This window comes from Oculina patagonica, chromosome 1, assembly GCF_052425735.1.
Source record: "Oculina patagonica isolate OP01 chromosome 1, crgOcupat, whole genome shotgun sequence".
NCBI classification, from domain to species: Eukaryota; Metazoa; Cnidaria; class Anthozoa; order Scleractinia; family Oculinidae; genus Oculina; species Oculina patagonica.
In genome coordinates, this window is record NC_135758.1 from 19,343,427 (window position 1) to 19,364,449 (window position 21,023).

Genomic DNA, 21,023 nt, shown 5'->3' on the forward strand with positions numbered 1-21,023 from the left:
CAATTTAAAATTACAATAACAATTTTTCAATCACAATTTCATACTTTCATACCTCTAATAAATGCTTTAAATGCTTGGAAATACGGCGTTTATTCCAGAAAATACGGTAAATCAGTTGATGTAGTCCATCATGTCAGGTACTCGGTTTTCCTTAACATAGCCGTCTCATATAGTAATTTAACAGTTGAGAAACAAATACCATCCATTTTTGGGCGCATTCGTTTGGGACTATTCTGGAATAGGAAAACTCGGAATACACGGTGATTTCATTCTTTTGGGACCTTTTCCATTTTCGCAGTAAACGGATTCACAAGGCAGAAAGAGGCAGAGGCAGAAAATGCGTTCTTTTGGGGCATTTTTGGCGGGAAATCATATGCGACTGGCCGCTCTTGGTCGTTTGCAACTCCTACGTGTGTAGATACAATAGCAACCAGCTCACACCCGCAAACAGTATTCTGTTTTCTGAATATTCATTCCTATGTAATTGTGAATTGATATTACGTGTATTCTGTTATTACGGAATAAGAATAGCCAGTTAGACAGAATAACCCCAAAAGAATGCGCGCTTTATTTCAGATATTCTTACATTTAAAAAAACATACAGCATACAATGAAATTGAATTTACCATTAAAAGCTGAGCAGAATACTGAGGTTTGGCCACTGATGGCTATTTATCTCAGCATGAAATACGTTCAGCGACATTTCATTAAAAGTAATTGCAAGGATACAGGATACTTTCCTGATTATACTGCCCTTCACTGGAGAGTCTGTTGTCTTCGTAAGGTTAGTAAAATGTATACAAAATTTTCATCAAAACAGTAAGGTAAACTTGTGTCTTTGATGCTATTTAATAAAGTGGGAAACTATTTTAATACAATTTTCATGGCTGGCAAAAATGGGATTCAGGAAAAACCTGCTTTGCATAAGTGCACTGGCTGGGAAAAAATATTTGAAATTGATACTGGCTGGCAATCAGAATTAGTTAAAATTCGCTGGGAAAACCTGCTTCGAATAAGTTCTCTGGCTGGGAAAAAAAATATTTAAAAGTGATCCTGGCTGGCAACTCGAATTATGTATCTACTGCTAGCTGGCACTGAAGAGCGGATATTATTTTCCCACGGTGGTTAATTATTAACCGTTAATAACTTATTGGGTGTCCAGTAATCGTTTCCGGCAACGACCAATCGATTTTGAAAATTTTCTCGTTGGGTACTCCTGAATTGATAAAAGTAAATTAACCGCCGTATTGAGTCCGGAAGTCTGTTCACAGACCCTCAATTTTCTCTAGTTTATCGATAGCTTAAATTTCAAACCCCGGAGGATTTGAACGACCACGAACGTATGGGCTCCAGCACGCACATTCCCACGAGCTCGCTGGCTGTCACTGACTAAGAGTTTTTGTTAACAGTTTCTCCAGATGAATCACACCGCATGAAATAAATTAATAAGACGTACTACCGTACGTCAACGTAATTGTGAATTCAACTTTGTCCGACAAAACTTTTTAAGGACTTTCCTTTCGAATTCCCTACAAGGATCGAGGGATCGTTAAAATCAGAAACGAAAACAAGCCGTGCCGAGAAATAGCTACCTGTAAATTCTGATTGTAAGCTTGTGTTTCACGTAAAGCTTTATATAAAGCAATGTAAGTAGTTCACTCATCTTACTAAAATCTGCCATATGTCACCCAGGGACATACCAAGCCTATTCAATTCGTCGTCACAATAGAGAACGCTACCAGTAAGTATAAAGTAACATTTGTATGGCCACATAAATGGTCTTCTATAGAGGCGAAAATCATTAAGCCTTTGTTGATGCCCCCATCGGTTTCTATTCGGATAACCCCAGTTAGCACAGTTGTTGGCCAGAGTCGAGTTGTCATCAGGGAGGCGTGTAAAAGAGCCACAAGCTTCAGGTATGGTGTTAGAATTGGTGAAAAACTTTAGCACGTTAGCTCCCTTGGTATCTTTGTTTGTCATGATGTGAAGCACTCGGCCTCTCTCCTTCTTAAAACAATAAAACCGGATCTGAGAGAAGCCCATGTCGATTTTTAACTGATTGAAACCATTTCGCAACAAGAACTGGCTATTGGAATTGTAGTTAGGAAGAATCTCTCTATAAGAATTGGATTCGACAACCGTATCTTGTAGAGAATTTGCATCCCTCATTAGAAAACGAGTGATGAGTGTCCATCCACCTGAAAGATTAATATTAAAGCAAAGGTCAAGGCTGCATCGGGCCAAAGTGACCCATAGGCGTCTCAGCTAATCCTGGTTTACAATACAATACAATAGTTTCTGTAACATTAGGTGACAAGAGTTTCCATTCCCATCTCAGATTGGATGCTAGTCTGTCGCAGGCCTACCCAGGTATTTAAATTCTTCGGTGCTGATATACACCAGGGTCGAAAGAGGCACAGTAAGAAGTGTCTTTCCCAAGACCAGTGCACAGTGACACCGGCCAGGGCTAGAACCCGAACGCCCGATCCGGAAACCAGTGCGCTAGCCTTTAGGTCAGCACGCCTCACACAAAATAGTTATGTAGGAGGATTAAACATGAATCCTAGAGCAGTTAACTTTGATTCTCATTGAAAATTTATTCATTTTGTTTGATTATGACACCCGTACAAGGCCTACGTACATTAATCGCAAAATAAAACAGACATAAGCGGAAGCGAGTCAAAATGGTTATTGTCTTCACTTTTTTCAACACCAAGTGAATTCAACGTTCACTCCAGAATATTGGGGTGTCTCCATTCTTAAAACCTAACTATAATATATAGATTTAGGCAAGCCTAAAAGCGGAGCTCCCCAGTTAATTATTTTGCACTTTATTGAAACCTGAATTCAAGCCATTGTACAATTTTAAGGCTAAGAATATAATATTCGTTTTTTTTTGTTTTTTTTATAAATATTAATATTGTTACTTACTTTTTTTTTTTACCGTGTCCCGGGGGGGGGGGGGGGGGAAAGAGGTACTACCTAAAATTTACTAAAGGGGTGTGCCACTGAGTCGCTGAGACTCTGGACCTGTTCCAGAGAAAAACGGCTCAATTTGCGACCCTGTTCCAGACAAACAGTGCAAAATAGGTACCCTGTTCCAGACAATATCCACAATGAAAAATATATGAAGATGGATATAAAAACACTAGCGTACATGACAAAGCGCTCACTTGACTTTGTCTGTGGCTTGGAGAAAAACCAATGAGAGGAGCGGAGTTTCATAGCTAAACTTGATAGTGTTCCACAGTCAAAAGGGTGATTTGTATACCCTGTTTCAGAGTCAGAGAGGCAAAAGGCACACCCTGTTGAGCAGCACATACCCGTATAGCCCTTATATGGGAGTACCGTATACAGCAACACCAAATAAGCCGAGAACAAACAAAATCAATCAAAACGTTTTAATTCCACCGACAGCATTATGTTCCAGAAGTCTGGATGGGAAATTATGCTGCAAAACGGGTAATTATGTAACCTTCGTGTAGATAAGGAGGGGGTAGTAGGGCTGCATGTTGGGGTAGATAGGCATATCACGTGGTAAATTAGCAAATCACTTAACATTTAGAGTATAAAGGAAATAATATACATCTAAATTAAGAATATGGTTAATTTTCTTTTTTTATTCATTCGTTTTTATTTTCACTATTTGCCTATATTTTAATTTTGAATGGAAATGGCAGAGGTCATACATGTAGCAAAGGGTTTACAGCATATTGCCATAAGCTAATGCCAAGCAAACCGGAGTGAAAGCTAACCACAAACAAACTAGAGTAAAAGCTAATCCCAAGCACACCGGATGAATTAAGCTAACTGCAAGCAAACAGGGGTGAACCTAACTACAAGCAAACCGGAGTGAAACTAACTGGAAGCAAAGAAGGGACATTCTGTAACCCCATCCCACCCCCCCGCCCCAAAAAAAAGGATGATAGCACCTTTTTTACTTTTACATGTCTTTTTGAGTCCCCTTCCTCTTAAGGGGTTTCACTTCACTTACAGAAATAAAAAAAAAAAAAAATTCTGGGAAGATAGAATATTGTTTGTGAGTCTCAAACTCAGTTTTGTTCTTTGATTACGCAGAAAAAATAGAATCATGTTTGCTTGTGTATAAAACTATGCAAGAAAAAAATATAGCATCAATACTTTAACTGCTCTTTTAAAAATTTGTATGCTTTATTGTACACATTTTTGTGGAGTCATGTTGCCCATTCGTCATGGAGTTCACAAAGTAAGCAAATGAGTCATAATTTGGTTGCTTCATGGTACCTAATGGATACTGCAAATTTTATCTGGCTTTAGAATATTTCACTAATTTTAACATTATAGCTGTTCTTATAAATTGTACACAGCATACAACACATAAGAATGAAATTGGTATTGCATATTGCTTGCAATCACGATTTTAACGTCTATACTTTAGAATTACAGTACCACCAGTTTCAGCATTACCAATCCAAATTCAAATTATTACATTGCTTTTTAACTCCACTACCTCCCCCAAGATCAACCAAAGATCTTATGATATACAGTAATTAGACAACTACATGTAAGTCCTGTGTAGTCGAGGGCTCAAAATATTTGGACACTTACAGGTCATGTTAACCGGCCAAAGAGATTTTAGCTTGGTCACATGTGGTTTCTTACCAGCCAAAACATTGAAAATAGAAATTTTAAACTCCCATTCATTTCTGCTGTTACTGTTTTGGCTGCATATTCTTAAAAAGATCACTTCATAATGCCCTTGTTACATCTAAAAAGATGTGAAAGAGACAGGTCAATCAAGAAGTTGTTTTCTGAAGTACACTGTAAATACGTTAACATTTAAAATATAAACTTTGCTCATTTGCAGCTTTTCTTGATTTCAATTTACATGTAATTTACTAGTCTCTTGAAAATGGCATCATGAAGACACCCAAACATCAAGCTGGATAATCTTAATCCTTCCTGTTTTCTTTTGATGTCCTTGTCCACATTCTGTTTTTGTGTCTCTGAAACTCATGTTAACCCTGAAAAAAGTCAAATGCCACAGATTAAATTAAAATTGATTAATTGGCATGAATATCAATAATTTATAAAACAAAACACTTAACGCAAGCTTGTATAAAGTGAAGCAAAACTACTGGATGCGAAAGGATACCTTATATATTTAACAGAGATGTATCAGCACAGACTATTTTTTTTTACTGATAACTGCGAAGTCAACTACAGAAAAAAACCCCGGTAACTCGAACTCGGATAACTCGAACAACCTTGCTAACTCGAACTCACTTCCATTTCCCTTGGATTTGACCCCACTTTTCAGTCATTTTTACTCGGTTAACTCGAACTCGGATAACTCGAAAACCACGCTAACTCGAACTAAATTTTGTTTCCCTTGAACAAAATTTGGGTCAAACTTTTTACCCTGATAACTCGAATTCCGGAACTACTTGCAACTCGCAACGGTTGCCCATTGATTATAGCAATGAACAGATCATGTATTTGACAGTCATTTTCCACTCTTAACAAAAGAATGTGTGGTCGCTTTAGAGTTTCTGGCAAGATAAGTTCAATTTGCACAGTACTGTATACTGAAGTGCTTAAAAATCAGTAAACTATCAATTATTAACTTGGCAAATAAAATATTCAATCAACCCCGCTAACTCGAACTCATTTTCGTTTCCCTTCAGAGTTCGAGTTAGCAGGGTTCTACTGTAAATATTTTAATAAACTCAAAGCACCACTGCAAACCCTTACACTCCCTCTTAATTAAAAGGTTTGGCCTTTAAATACTCCCCCTCCCCTCTACCCCTATATATACATGTACATGCATAGGAAAAACATTGCCACATCTTAAAAGCTTTTCTCTTAACAGTAATACTAAGATTTTTAAAGATACACATTTAATTAATAATAAGTTTGCATGCACAGCTGCATACAGTGTCTAAAATGGCATGAATTTACTCACAAAGATTCCAGTTTTCCAGTAGTCATTAACCTTTGTTGTGTGCATTTTCCAAATTCCACAACAAGATTGTGATTTTTTTATGACAAATATAACATTTACTGTTGACATTCTGAATGAAACCAGCAAAACAGACCTCAAAATCTCAAAATTGGTGACATTGTTATGTAATCCACATGAACGCTCAATAGTGAACAGAACTACATGACAAGTGGATTATTTAATATATTTGGGAACGAAAGAGCTAAGTAATGAAGCTGAAGTTTATTTACTCTGACTAAATGAACAGTAATTTTACCTCCATCATGTATATCAATAAACTGCATACACTGAATCGATCTATTTCACTCGAAACGAAACGAAATTCCAGGTGCTTCGTGCAAACTGACATCACTTTCATTCTCATCTCAGCTGCTGTTCCAGCACTGTAAAACAAAATAATCATATCACAAGCATTTAAAAATCGTAAGCTTTATTTTCTTCGAGATGTGTTGAAGTAATATTCTTTGTGAATTCGTTACTCGAAGGCCCAACAATTATTTGTTTACATAATCAAATCCTCCTATTTGATCAGTAAAACCTGGTAAAACTGAATTTTAACGAATAGTATTTTTCAACATTGTTCATGTCACAAGCAAATGCTTAGTGGCGAAAGCAAGTAAAATGTGCCGTAAATATAAGCTTACAGCTTTGCGTATAAATGACGGAAACACTGCAGTTTTGTACTCACCTTCACCAGTTGGCCGCAGTAGGTACACTCGTCTGCTCGTTTTATCTCCGTTCCCTTGTTCTCCGCTATTTCTTTGCCTGTTTTCTCGGCACCTCTCTTGCTATTTTAGTCGCTTTTCTTCGCTACTTTGCTACCAGGTTCGACAGGCGCTTTGCTATACTTTTTCGCCTGCTTTCTGTCCGGGTTTTCTGGATCTCTCGCGATCTCTTTCCCGTCGCAAATCGCTTAAACCCTGTTTCCTCGAAGTTAAGTTTACCCTGCTCTCGTTTGTAGTCATCGGCATAACAAGGAGCCAAAATAAATATGTTTGTCTCAAGTTCTAACTTTCAGACTAGCTGAATAGGATTTAAAAATACGTAGTAATTTTGAAAATTTCTTTGCCAAGAGACCTCACACTGCAAAATTATTTCGCGCCAGTACTGCGCGAGTTGTCAAGACCTTTCAAGATCCCGGATGTGCGCAACACCGTACGCCGTACGCGCCCGCGAGGCATGCCGCTAGCCATGATGACCATGAAAACTCGGATGCATAGGTTACCTATTTTATTTCATGTGTTTTTTTTTTTCATGTGTTTTTTTTTATGGGTATGGTGCTCCGCTCTGCGGCCCTTACGGGCCGCTAAGGAGCTCCGCTAAAATGTGAAAGAAAATGACGAGAAAGACATTGAGCAATTCTGCGAGAGAAATAGAGACATGATTGCAACTAAACAATTCTTAATATCCGTTTAACGAACCTTGTTCAGTTGTCATGTCACAGAACACTGTGAAGGGCTCCCCTGAGGCGGCAGGGTCGATCCAGTACTCACCATCTCCCTCAGAGTCACCACTTAGCAAAATATCTTTGCAGGAAGAGCCTGGGACTGAGTATTTTGACCCTTTCTTTTCTGCAAGAAAACAAGATCAAAGAATTATTCAATAAAGCAGAAACGTTGAGGTGAATTTCAATGTTTTAAACATGCAATCTACAGTCTTGCATCTAATCACGGCTCTCACAAGCAAATCACAAATTTTTGAAGGCTACCGGCCAGTGCTAGTTCTGCAATGAAACAAATGAGTACTTAAACAAATATGACTCAGATGCATAGGTAATTCATAGGCATCGGGTTGCGTGTTTGCCAGTTGACTGTCTGTAAAAAAGAGCATCAATAACAAGTGAGTCGTAACTCCGTCAGTATTAGTTGGCAAACAAAAAGCTTGGTGGCTTTCCAGATGTCCGTTAAAAGTTAAGCCGTTTAACGTTGTCGGTTAAAAGTTTGGTCATTTATTAGGTAACGTTGTCAGTAGTAAGTAGTCACTTAAAAAGTGTTGGCCGTCTGTTAAAACGTCGCATCAGTTGTCAGCTAATACTCTGCAAACCCTTTTTGGCTGAAACCCTGGCTGAATGAACAAACCTCGAAAGTTATTTTCCATATAAGTGGCTGCTGGATTTTCCACAAAATCTCCAGGTTTCGACTTTTTTGTTTCTTTCTTCATTTGACATTCTTTATCATTCCAGAGAAACGTCACACTTTTGCATGTTTCCTCTAGACTGCATAGAAAGTAGCAGCGAGCAAAATTGTCAGCGTGCAGAGTTCTCAAGTCATGCCCAACTAAAGAAAATCCAAATTCTTCTCTGTTGTCCTTGCATGCACCACCACCAAAGACGTGTACGGGGTGGACCAAGAAGTGGAACAGGGCACAAGGGATCAATGATGCGAATGACATCCTAAAACATACAAGACGATAAGTGATAACTTATTTGTTATCTCTTTGTAAGGGGTTAGAGGGTGGGAAGCATCTGTTGTGTGTTGAACTGGCTAAAAGGATCGACAATTTCCATGTAAAGTGTCCGCGAGTAGCCAACACGCGTTGGCATTTGAACATGAACAGCCCTGGCTTGCTTTGTTTTTTTCTTTCTTTATAGGCCACTACAGTTCAGTGAGACCAGGGTTGGTTAAAAAATAATTTTTCCACATTTCCTTTGAGGCAAGCCGACCCGGGCTAGTAGCCAACCCGGGATCGTGTAAAGAGGCCCTCAGTCTACGTTATGTACTTAATCCTTTAAGAACATGGCGTGTTTCGTCTTGCGGTAGCATTCCTGTAGGCTCCGTGGCGCCAAGTTAAAACCGCAAAATAATATGAATTAAATTAGACTTACACGTCACAGCGGTTCGTGTGAAAGACTGATTCTTGATGTGAAATTTCAGTGCTGTTTCCTTAGAAAAAGTGACCTTTCATGTCTTGCAATTGGTTTTATTATCGAAAGCAAAGCAACCAATACATATACCATCAATGTCGCCGTGTTTGCAAAAAAGAAAAACACAGAAATAGAAAAGCTCTGTCATTACATATGCAAAAACTTGCAACTGGTTTGACCGTATTCCAGCTGTACTGCGCTCGAAAGAGATGTTTTTTGAATGGATTCGTTTATTACTTTTCGAGAAACGACTTTCGAGCATCTTAAATCAAAACATGGCGGTTCATTTTTTATATGCAACGCCCGCTCTTTAATACAAGTCGCAATCTGATTGGTGTGATGAGCATGCGTCACTCGCTCAGAGCCGCTGTGATGCCTCGGTCTAATTAAATCAATTAGTGGTTAACCTTATCGCCATAGAGTCTACAGCAATATCTGAAGAGTTTCTGTACCAACAGTCTCTAAAAAATTCCCGGGAAATATTAATACTTTGGAACTCAATATTCATGTCTCGCTGATCACGATAGTTTCTCCGCGATCTTCTTTCTAAATTACCACAACAAAAATTTAACCACACTACCTGACGGTTGTCTCACGAAACACTCTTCGCACAGTTAAAAGGAAAGTATCACGGGGATCCCTATTAATTTCAAAAACTAAGAAATATTTCATTGTTAACGGAAGCCTTTAAATAATGATCCAGGCTCGTTTTAAATTACCACCTAGTGTACTAAAACTGTCGACGAGTGTCTCTGGCCATAGATGGAAAGGGTCGAAATGAATTACAACTTGAAAAATTCAGGCGGAATTTTTCAAGTTCTCGGCAAGTTCTCGCATTATTGTTTCCAAATTACGCTTGAACCGATCATGTTTTGTTCTTTTTTAAGAATTCGGTTGATATCTTTCTTTTAGTGTTTTAGGATTATTTTGTAAACAAGTAGAGGTATTATACAAGTAGTACGATCAAAATTTAAATCCCCTTGATCCTTCACCTGTAAGATTTCACGCAAGTAGCTTCAACACAAACGAAGCCACATTATATTCCGAAAGATATTTCTTACCGTTTCTGATATTATTTGTAATAATATCCTTCAGTGTTTTCGTAATTATAGCAAGATTATTCTTCAAACATGCTTTGTGCAAGTGCTGCATGTAATTTTTACTTAGGTCAAAAAGCTAGCCCGTCCGAAACAAAGATAAAGATACGGTGTAAATACAGAATGTGATGGACTCCGAATACTTTTCGGCTTTAACCCACACGCAAAGTCCTCGGCCTAACCTACATAAAATCCACCGCCGGCTATGGCGACACAAGGCCAATACATGTACATGAATACCTCCTCCTGTTTTTCTCTTCTACGAAAGAACAAAGATCGCCCTTCTCAAATGCGAAGCAAATATTCTTAAATAAAATACGATGCACCTTTACAAGTAGCAATTTGATTGATTCTTGATGTACCGTTGGCTTATCTAATTGGTACTACATACTTACATGACTGTCCCATTCATTCACTCACCACATAGTCCCTCACGACAACTAATAGGTATTTTTTTGCTAAAAGTAACTAAAAAGGATAAGACAACCCATAAACACTTTGCGCTGATAAGCCTAAATTTGGCAGATCAGACACCCGGAAAAAAACGGGGTGTTTGAGGTGCGGCATTCAGAAGTCTGCAGGTCAGCACAAACAAAGAGACAAGACACCTGGGACAAGCCATTTGAAGAGTAGGCTTTTGTACATTATGCTTTTGTTTCCCCACTAAAATGCTCCACCTTAATGCTCGATTTTTCCCACTAAAATGCTCGGTCTCCCCCAAAAAGTCACTAAAATGCTGGGATAATGCTCATTATACGAACGGTTTTTTTAAATTTATTTCAAAGTTTTTAACATGGTGTTTTCTGTTAACACTTACAAAAACGTAGAAGTGTTGCAAATAACAACAACAAGGTATACAAGTTCATAAATACAGCCAAAAAAATAATACTCAAAATCATCTACGAGACTATGAACAAAGAGTAGCTGACTATCTCTAGAAAGTTATTTGTTGTTGAATTTTCAGTTTTAGTCTTCAATTTCTCTAGAAAAAAATTAATTTCTTCTTTATTTTCTCGGAAAAGGATCAATTTTCCTGGAAAATGCCACTAAAATGCTCGATTAATGCTCAATGCTTTTGCCTCACTAAAATGCTTGAAAAAATGCTAGCAAAATGTACAAAAGCCTATTGAAGAGTTAACATGACCAAACTAGTCGCAAATACTTGTCCACACGTTTTTGCCGAACCTTATTTTTTTTTATTCAGGGGCAGATCACAGGGACCAAGTTTGTCCCTGAGACTAGATTTTCGACAATTATGGATTGGACTTGTCTCCTGGAATTGTTGCAGGAAAAAGTCGCAGGGACTTGTTTGGGAATTTTGTACCTAAGTATAACGTCGCGTGTTTTTCCTAGCGGTAGGATTCTTGTAGACTCCGTGGCGCTAAGTCGAAACCGCAAATAAATTAAATTAAAAACTTTGAAGCGTCATACCGGTTCTTGTGAAATAAATAAAGATGGAAATACAAACACTCAATGAAGTATTGCAAACAATCTCAAGCTCAGGTCGTGAAACTTACGTAAACGTGACTCTTGCCTTCGAGCGGTGTTGTGTTTCAAAGATGCCATTTACAAGGGGACTCTGTAATTATACCTAATCGTACCTTTTTGGTACGCTTCGGCGGCATATCAGGCGAGTTTGGTCGAGCCATGGTTCGTATTTTGGCGAGACGCAGTCGAGCCAAAATACCCATGGCGAGACCAAACGAGCCTGATATGCCGCCGAAGCGTACCAAAAAGGTATGATTAGGTATTTACCGTACCCAAATTCAGCCAAAAATCCGGTTATATTTATCGCTCTGTTGAAGCCATGCTTGCAAGCTACGTACTGCAAATTGTGTTGACTTGGTCTTCAACACGTTTACCAAGTTCTTCTTCTGCCCCTTTTTCCACTCGTTTGTTTAGAGTTTCATTCTCTAAATTTTCAAAATCAAATTAAGCGAAAAATGTGGAAATTCCGACTCCATTTTTTCAGTCTGAATGTCTCAGTACTTGTCGGCAAACATCGCGCAACTGATGAGCGCGCTCAAGTTTAGTTTTGGTGGGAAAGTTTTTCTCTTTTTACGACCGCTACACACCGCTAAATTTAATTTACAAAGTTCTGTTTTATTGGTAAAACCTCTTTTCAATGCATCGTACAGAAACACTACTTTACTTCAAAGTGACCGTGATATGGTGGCATATCAGGTCAGTGACTTGATATCGTAGGATATCAGGACAGTAGATCGCGCTTCTGATTGGCTACTTGCGAATTTGGGTACGGTAAAGTGCAGAAACGGACGGCGGATGCGGACGGCGGACAGCGGACGGCGGACGGCGGACGGCGAAAAACATTAAAAAACTATAATAATAAATTTAAAAAAATAAAAATGATAATAAAAATGAAATAAATGAAATATTAAAAATTACATTACTACTAGTCGAAGCATCTTCGGATCACCGCGCTGGAAACTAAAAATAAAAGTTTCTCACCTGCTCACTAACGGACAGTGCTTGGATAATTTTCAGAAGGCTTCGTTGCACAAATACTATTCGCGCACTCGTGTTTAATCTCTGTATGCTAAGTTTAGATACTAAATACTGGACTAATACCTCAAGGGAGGATTTAAACTCGAACGAACAATTTATCTCTTAAACCATCTGGTTCTATTTTCTTTGTAACAACTTCCACTATTTCTGTTATCTCAAAACTCTTCCTTGATATATCGAGTTTGTTTTTGTACTGGAAACAAATATATTGTACTGTAAATTGTATTTCGACACTTTAAAATTTCGGACGATTATATTTTTGGACAACCTTTTTGTCCGAAATAAAAATCGTTCCAAATTTTTTGCAAGTAATGTAGAACCTCAGGCTGTTGATCGGTTAGGCCCGGTTCAGACGCCGATCTTTTCATGAGCCGAACCTAATTCCTTGAATTAAGTACATGAAAAGATCGGCGTCTGAATCAAATAAGAACGGCTATTTCAATTTGAAACGGCTCACCCGTTCTTCCCGCCTGGCTTGGCCGAGAATTTCGCCTGTGGAACGCCTTTGGAACGGCTTTGATTCAGACGCCGTACTTTTCATGTGCCGATCCTAATTCAGAAATTATTATAATTTATTTTGCCAGCAGTTTACCTCAATTATTGGAACTGTATTATGTACGGCCTCGGAACGGCCAAAAAGTACGGCGTCTGAATCAAGAGACGTACTTTTCTCAATTTGGGTCGCTCCAAATTCGAATTGAGTTCGGCTCATGAAAAGTACGGCGTCTGAACCGGGCCTTAGAATAGATCGTGTAAACTTAAAATGCCTCAAAGGAAGCATTTGGCTTATTTGTAGGTTGGGAAACCAATCGAATGCAATTCAGTGTATGTGTTGTCACTTCCCTGTCACATGTGGTTAGCTGGAAATTCACTTCCATAAATGGGCACAGTGTGCAAAATTTGCTCACGGCATAAAGTCTGTGTCTAAGAGTACAAGAACATGGACGAGAGAAGTAATCTTGTAACCCCTTTTAGTTTTTGTGACCTTAAGTCTAGACCGCAAAAAGATAAAAAAAATCTGGCATATAAACCATTAGCGGAGAGAAAAAATGACTTTTCGTTGGCGTCGCTAGCTATTCCGCCAAAACATGTTTACGAAGCAAGACGAAAATGACCAAGACGTTTTTCGGAACATTCAGTAAAGTGATGAAATTTGCCTTTATAGAAGCTAGAACTTGTTGTTGTTGAACTTCATGAAAGCAAGATGATTGCCTTTAATATAACAATTTTTGATTTACTTTCTAAAAACTGATTTGTCGGCGTTTCGATTTATACAACTACAAAGGAATTAAATTCACTGACGTCTTAACTTACTAGCAGTACATAGTTTGCCTGATACGATAAAATAAACTGATTCGACAAAGTGAGGTGGCAGAGAGTTCGAGCTTTTAAAAATCCTCCCTTGAGGTATTAGTCCAGTCCGCTGTCCGCCGTCCGTATCCGCCGTCCGTTTCTGCACTTTACAGAGTCCCATTTACAAGTACTGTACAAGGGTTTGTAGTCGTTGTAGTACTTTGTACGCGGTCTTAGTAAAATACTTCACCGAGAAATAAACACGTCGTTCCGCGGGATACCTGAACCGGCTGCAATTAATCACATTCAAGTTTGTGACTACGATGCATATGACTACGATGTTTCACATCGAACAAAATCGAGTTCAATCGAACTAAATGGAGAGGTAAATAAAATCTTATCTTATCTAAATCGAACAATCAAATGGAACTGTTACAACGAGGTCAACCCGTGGACTAATTGTTTTATTATTGAAAGCAAAACAACTACCATCTATTTCGCCGTGAAAAAAGAAAAAGAAAAACAAAAACAAAACAAAAGCCCGGGCCAAAAGAGGATGAGAGTTGATGAGAGTTCAAGCTGTCGCCCTCGTTTGGCATCGAACTCTCATGCACTCTCATCAACTTTCGTGCGCTCTCTTACAGAGTTTGCAAGGAAAACAAAAGTATCACGTTTCAAACAAACAAAAACATCGTCTTACGGTGACCTCTTTAGTGATCGATGTTGTTATTCTGTCGAAAAACACAGCTGACGAACTGGTAAATTTTCTTAACGAAAATGTAAACATTTCCAAAAAATAGTACATATACTCAGTTAAGTAAGAGTTATATTTTGGTTGTTTAAAGATGCTTGATCGATTTTAAAATCCTGATTCTTTTTTTGGCATTTTATACTCTAAAAGTAGAAACTGTGTTAACAGAACTTATAAACTTGTGTTGTTGTCGTAGTCTACGCTACTGTGAGAGACGTAGTTCGCGTCTCTCTCGCCCGAAGTAAGAGTTAAGCCACGAGGAAACGACTGACGAGACGATTACATAAAATATCTTATATCAGTATCTCCGATTTTTGATGCTTCAGTGTTGCCGAGCGTTTGACGATTGAACATACCAGTTTACAGGGTAGGATAACTTGTTGAGTGAAAGTTTTGTTAATCAACTATCTCAACACGCTTAGTTTGCTACTGAATAGATGTTGACTATTGTATCACCAGCTTTATAGTGAAACGCCGCGCCCTTAAATTACCCAACGACAAGAATTAATGTTATATCCATCAACCTGCACAATTCATTTGACGCAGTGTCAATATTAAAAGGAAACGAATTTGTTACTTTTGTTAGTTTTTAAGGACAGTTGCTTACCTTTTCGGAGGCGTTTTTTTCAGTGATAAAAGTACGAAGGCCCAAAAGCGTGTTAGTTAGGATTTACCGCACCCAGTGAATTATTGCTGAGAGAATGAGAATATTTAATCTTCTCTACATCGATCGAGAAAAGCATGAAATGACATTAAGAGGCGGTCGCCATAATTCCGTTCTGCTGAATTTCGGATCAGTAACACAATTGCCTTCAAACTTTGCCCACGAGTCTATCTTAATTCAAAAGTAAATAAAATTACCTTAGGTTTTGCAAATATCGTAAATTAAATTTTTTATGAATTTTTTTTCGATTGGACCGCGACTGACCTATTTTTAGCAATGGCGACAAGTAAAAAATAAGAAAATTGTCGAGTTCACCGTTTCAAAATTATAAAATATTAGGAATTGTTTTAGCTTTCCTGGATTAAATTGGACCTTTATTGATACAAAGCACACAATTTCGGTTCGTTTAAAAGAAACTTACAATACGAAATGATTTTTTGTTTGCAGCCTACTTCGCCATAAACGCCAACAGCTCAAAAATGCACATTTTCAACGGGCCATTGTGCAAAAGTCCAACTACTTCCGCGAAATATTTGTATCCATACCAACTAAAAAGAAGTCAAAGAGCATAGAAATGTAAAAATATGTTGTGGTTTAAGCGAACTTTTAGCGCAGCCAAGCAGCAACTTTGCTGTTGTTGCGAGCATGTTTATTTACATTGGCACAGGAAAGTCGCTCACGCGAAACGAATTCAGCATGAATAACACAATATTTAGCAAACGTCCTAGTTTAACAAAACTTTTAAATAACAGCTGATACAATAAAACATCATTTAAGACCCAGAAACCTCACCAGCTAGTCAAAAATGTGTATACTGTCGCCTACCTGCAAGACAACCGCACAAGGTCAAGTCCGCCATGTAATTATAGTTTTCGCATTCCTTTCTAGTTTTCGTCGACCATAATATTCACAGAAAGTTTCAAATTGGAACCATTTCCCATGAAACACTTTGCACAAACATCAGCATTGTACCAGATGATTGTGATAATCAAAACAAATGAAGGAAAGTAGCGGGCAACACATCGAAGAAATTAACAGAACACAATTGATCGGCCTGAACGTTAAATTGAAAGTTGCGTCACGCAATCTAATCCAACCACATTATGTGCCAACAAAAGAATTATTTGCCAAGAATTGACTGTACAAAAATATTGGTTGTAAATATTTTTGACTGATGTACTGTTTTCGTATATAGATTTAATATAAACCAACCTTGCGCATTTTGTTCATGCGAAACGAATAACTTATAAATAACACGATAAAAACTTCTATTAAAACAAGTTCTAGGAGCTAACACAAATAAACATCACAAGACTGTCGAAAAAGTCTGAATAAATATTGCCGCTTTTCAGAAGGTCACCTTTCACTTAGCCACCGTTTTATTTCTTTACGTCTTGTATTTTGTTGGCAAACTGATATAAACTGAAAATGAATTACACAAAGATGGAAACAATTCTTTTTATGTTTACTGTCCTTTCAATCTACAGGTAGCTGAATTATTCTAAAGAATTATTTATTAAACTAAAATGTGCTTACATTTTGAACTTCTCTTCTGTTAGGTGCAGTAGACCTTAAGTAAAGATTTTGTTATAGTTAATATATGCCTTTTACCCACTTTCTGTGTCTGCTTCCAGGCAAAACTGGCACTTCGATGCTGTTCATGTAACATTATCTAGGATTGGAGTGGTCGTAAATCCCGCCAAAAATCTGTCGACATTGTATCACATCCAATTAGCACAGACACATCGAAAACTGAACTAGATAGTTTATAAACATTTCGCTGATATACCATCAAGGCATAAAACATCATACCTACATCAGAGTATTTAGGTGAACCCCTGAAAGAAAACCAAAACCTATTCGGGGACGGGTCATTTTATTTGTGGTTTGAGTGGGGTTGTTAGGGGGGGGGGGGGGGGGTAATAGCGCAGGGAAATCGAAATAATCATGAAACTCAACATCAGTTCCTTTTTCCCGTGTTAGGAATATGGTGGAAATAGTATAGAAAAACCTGTAGATCGAACGATCACAGTAAAAATATAGCCAAGGGAAACGTAAGCAAAACATTTTTGCTTATTAATAGTACAATAGGAGATGGACCATTAAAAAAGTGATGGGAGGGGTGGGGAATTTTCAGCTTGCACGAATGTTTTATTTACGGCCATTGCTTGCAGGAATTGTTTTTGTGGTTGAATCCCTCTGTTCGACTTTTTATTTTAGACAAATGTTGCTTTGTTGATCAAACATTGCCTTGTTGGCCACGTATCTTATTTTTTTCTTATATGTTATACTGATCGTTTCCTTTGCCCCACACACCTTTAAACAGCAATTTGCTCCTGATATTGAATGTCTTACAAGATTTAGTGTTGGTTTCAGATGCAAGGCCTTTCTACGATAGCCAGAAGGCAAGACTTGAAAGTCTTTTTTTTTTCTATCGTGCACCATCGGAAAATGGACAAAACGTTTTGCTGGTTGGGAGGCTGGCCTGAATGTTATTTTCTTTAATGAAACTAGAAAGTTAGCGCCGGAGATGCTAGCCTGTAGTGATGTCTGGGAGCATGCTCCCCAGAAAGTTTGAAAAGTCTTGTCTCGGAAATGCTATTTTCATCATTTTCCACAATATAATTCGTCGAAAAAGTGTAAAATGACAGATTTTGGACATTATCTTGTGCGCAATTTTTTTCTTTGCCTTCCCCTTTACATGACTTTTTTAGCATTTTCCCTTGCAGGACGTTTTTTTTGTGTTTTCCCCCTACCTGTCCCATCACTTTTCTGATGGTCCGTCCGTAGACGCTTGTATCTGTCTTGGTGCAATTTGTTTACTTTTGGTTTTATTTCCTTTTTTTCTTTGGAGAGCGCCCTTGGGCCGTTTATAACTCTCCGCGCTAGCAAATACTCTCAGTTTCCCATACAGCTACAGTCTAACACCATTTCCTTTAGCTTTTGGACGAGAACAGATTTAGAGTCTCTTGATTTTGTCTGAATGTCGAAATAGTTGCACATTTCTCTTAGCATCTTCACTTTGAAAGAGAAAAGTTTATTTTCTTTAACCATTTCACAAAGGTTGTAAACATCATACATGGCCGGGTGCTTGACACCAATTGCTGCCACTATAGCTTCACTGGTTTCCTGGAGGAGTTGCTCATCAAGTTCGCAGGCATATTCCTCCTCAACATCGTCATCAAGGTCATCGCTGTCTTCACCTTCTGAGCTGACGTCTTGCGCACTTGATTGCTTCCTTTTAGCAGCAAGCCGCGAGAAAAATCCCTGAATTTGCGTCTTCGACAGCCATTCTGACCTGGTGAACTTTCGTGATCCATCTGGGTTGCGAGCTTTTCGCATGTCACTTGACACTTGTGCAGGATCTTCCTTCCTTCCAGTTTCTTGGCCAATGTCAAACTTTCGTTTTAAATAGTCACTAACATTCTCAGAAAAGCGGGTTTTCTTGTGGGGCTTGTGAAGCGCCCATCCCATTTGTAGCAAGTTGCTTGCAGTGGTAGTTGCGGCAGCCACTTCCGCTTCATTTTCAAGAGCAGGCTGTTTCCTGGTGTCCAGTGAAATGCTCTGAAAGCGCTGAACCCAGTCAATTCGTACTTTGTCGTACAGGCTGATACTTGCTGGTTGTGCTGGGTTGTGATGAGCAATTACGTTGAGGTGAATTTCAAGTTCTGAACGACTTTGGAATTCTTCCGCACATTGGGGATCTGGGCATTCAAAACAGACACCGTTCTCGTCACATGCTTCCTTTTGCTTGGCTGTTATGTTCATGTCTCTTGCTGTAGTTGGAAAGAAGGGTTTATCTTCTTTAAGGCCAGTAGCTCCTTGGGAAGATAGTATAATACTATCCCATGGAACCAATTTACCGTTTCCAATTTTGAAAGCCTTCCACACTCGAAGCCCGGCAGGACTAAACTCAAAATTGTGAAGACTGCTGTAGTTGGCGACCTTCTTTATTTGTAAAGTAGCATTAGCTTCATCAATACAGCAAACTGATGCCGTCGTTCCTCGAACGGGTCTTTCCATTAAGGCAGTGTGCATGTCTTGCGCTGTGACGACATCATGGCCTTCGTTGCAATATCGCCTTATTGCCGCTTTCATTGGGCAGAGAATCCTGTCACACACATCTTTCCCATGTTGCGGTTCAGAATGATCGTATCTGAGAACTTCGATTCCATGACGACCTCCAAGGTCTTTTAGAGATGCCATGAGGCTACTGTTGTGATAGCAGCCAGCCTCGTCTGATCTAAGATAAGCCTTTGCAATACCTGGATTGCTTCTTTTTATGAGTGACATGAGATTCTCCAAAATCGAGAGTACGGCAAACCAGTCTTGGTTGCAGCTGTTGATTAAATGGGCATATGAACTGACTTCGAGCTTCTCTCTTCGCCTGATAATGACACTGCATAGATGCCAGCTTATGCCTCTCTTTGCAAACCACTCTGACTGCTTTTCGCGAAACTTCATTTGAATAAACTTCATTGCCCAGTCTATAACAACGAAGACCTCATCTTCCTGTAGAGAAAGCAGTACATTCTGCTTCGCTTCCTCTTGTTGTTGTGCCCTCATGACATGTGCCTTCCACGCCATGATTTTTTCCTGTGCAGCATCTGCATCATATCGTAGATCGCCCTCTTTCTCTTTGTTGGATATGTGCGAAGAATACTCAGAAATTGCAAACTGGATTTCTTGAATCACGTCGTTTAGTGCTTCACAATCGAGGCATCCAAGATCGTGGTTGTGGTCACAGACTGTGCGATAATCAGCATCATTTGCATCACTCAAGGCAAATGCTCTACAGTGGTCTGGACACTTGCTTTCTTCTAGGCAGTGATCACGGTAAGTTGTCTTCAGGTATAGTTTACCCTCCTGCAGTTTTTTGCGTACTTGTGAACACCATTCCTTGTCTGCTCCAACCTCTTCCAATTCGTCTAAAATCTTGGACAGTGCTTGAAAGCCTTCAGCACCATCAGCGGCCGTGTTATCGAGACCTTTCAGGGACTTTCTTTGGGAGGCTTCCTGTACCTCAAGAACTCTCCACATAGTTGCACGACTCATAGGATTAAAGTTATCCTCTTTGCAAAAATCTAAATACTGCGCAATGATGGTACACCGTGCAACAGTACGGACTACATTGGGCATCTCCAGCTCTTGACCACTCTCAAGTTTTATTTTGCGGCTTCCAAATGCCACGTCCTGGTAAAAGTAGGGGCGAGATGTGAACTCCAAAAAGTGATCCAATTGGCGTTGGTCTAATCGGACACGATGGTGCGGTATTTTAGTGACTGGCATTCCTGGGCCTTGAGAAGTTACATGGGCTCTTGCTTTCTTTATTTGCCTATCACTGAGATTTTCAAAAGGTTGATGGATGGCTTTTAGCTCCTTATATGTGAACCTATTTGCATAAATGCTCAGGATTTGTGTTTTGAGTGCTTTTGATGGCGCTCTCTTATAAGCAGCGACAAGAGCCTGCAAACCAGTGTCATTAGCAGCGCTTACGTTTTGTTGTTGCTGGACAGCTTCGAAAAGTTTTCTTCCATCGCGAGGTGCTATAACATCGCACACTAACTGACATGCCTCTTTCGCTTTGTACACAAATGTCTTTTTCTCCACATCACTGCAATCGTCCCAACTTTTTAACTGATACTCTAGTGGATCACTGTGTTTTTTCCCCGCCTCTTCTGCAAGGTTCTCCATAGCCAAATTAAAAACAACGACTGGAGTGTTTTCATTTGCCGCCTCTTCAGATTCGCTTTCAGACTCACTATCTTTGTAATCCTGCTCGACACATAACCTTGGGGTCCATGCCACATCTGACTGGGCACGCGCAGAAGCACGCGGTGTTAATG

General features: G+C 39.0%; 1 protein-coding gene and 1 long non-coding RNA gene across 2 annotated transcripts in view; both read right to left on the reverse strand.

Moving 5' to 3' along the window:
* The window catches only part of LOC144660982 (uncharacterized), a 55,278-nt gene extending 43,757 nt beyond the window's left edge, over positions 1-11,521 (reverse strand). The window contains exons 1-2 of the mRNA XM_078521707.1: positions 11,461-11,521; positions 8,062-8,375 (exon numbers count right to left, since the gene is read on the reverse strand). Coding sequence (XP_078377833.1) covers positions 8,062-8,374 — 313 coding nt within the window. The 5' untranslated portion in view covers position 8,375; positions 11,461-11,521. The remainder of the gene's footprint in view (positions 1-8,061; positions 8,376-11,460) is intronic.
* LOC144661180 (uncharacterized) lies at positions 4,150-7,283 on the reverse strand. Its single transcript, XR_013572228.1, has 3 exons — positions 6,672-7,283; positions 6,240-6,366; positions 4,150-5,003 (listed from the first exon to the last, which is right to left on the reverse strand). It is a non-coding gene; the product is annotated as an uncharacterized LOC144661180 (long non-coding RNA).
* Positions 11,522-21,023: the final 9,502 nt, after the last annotated feature.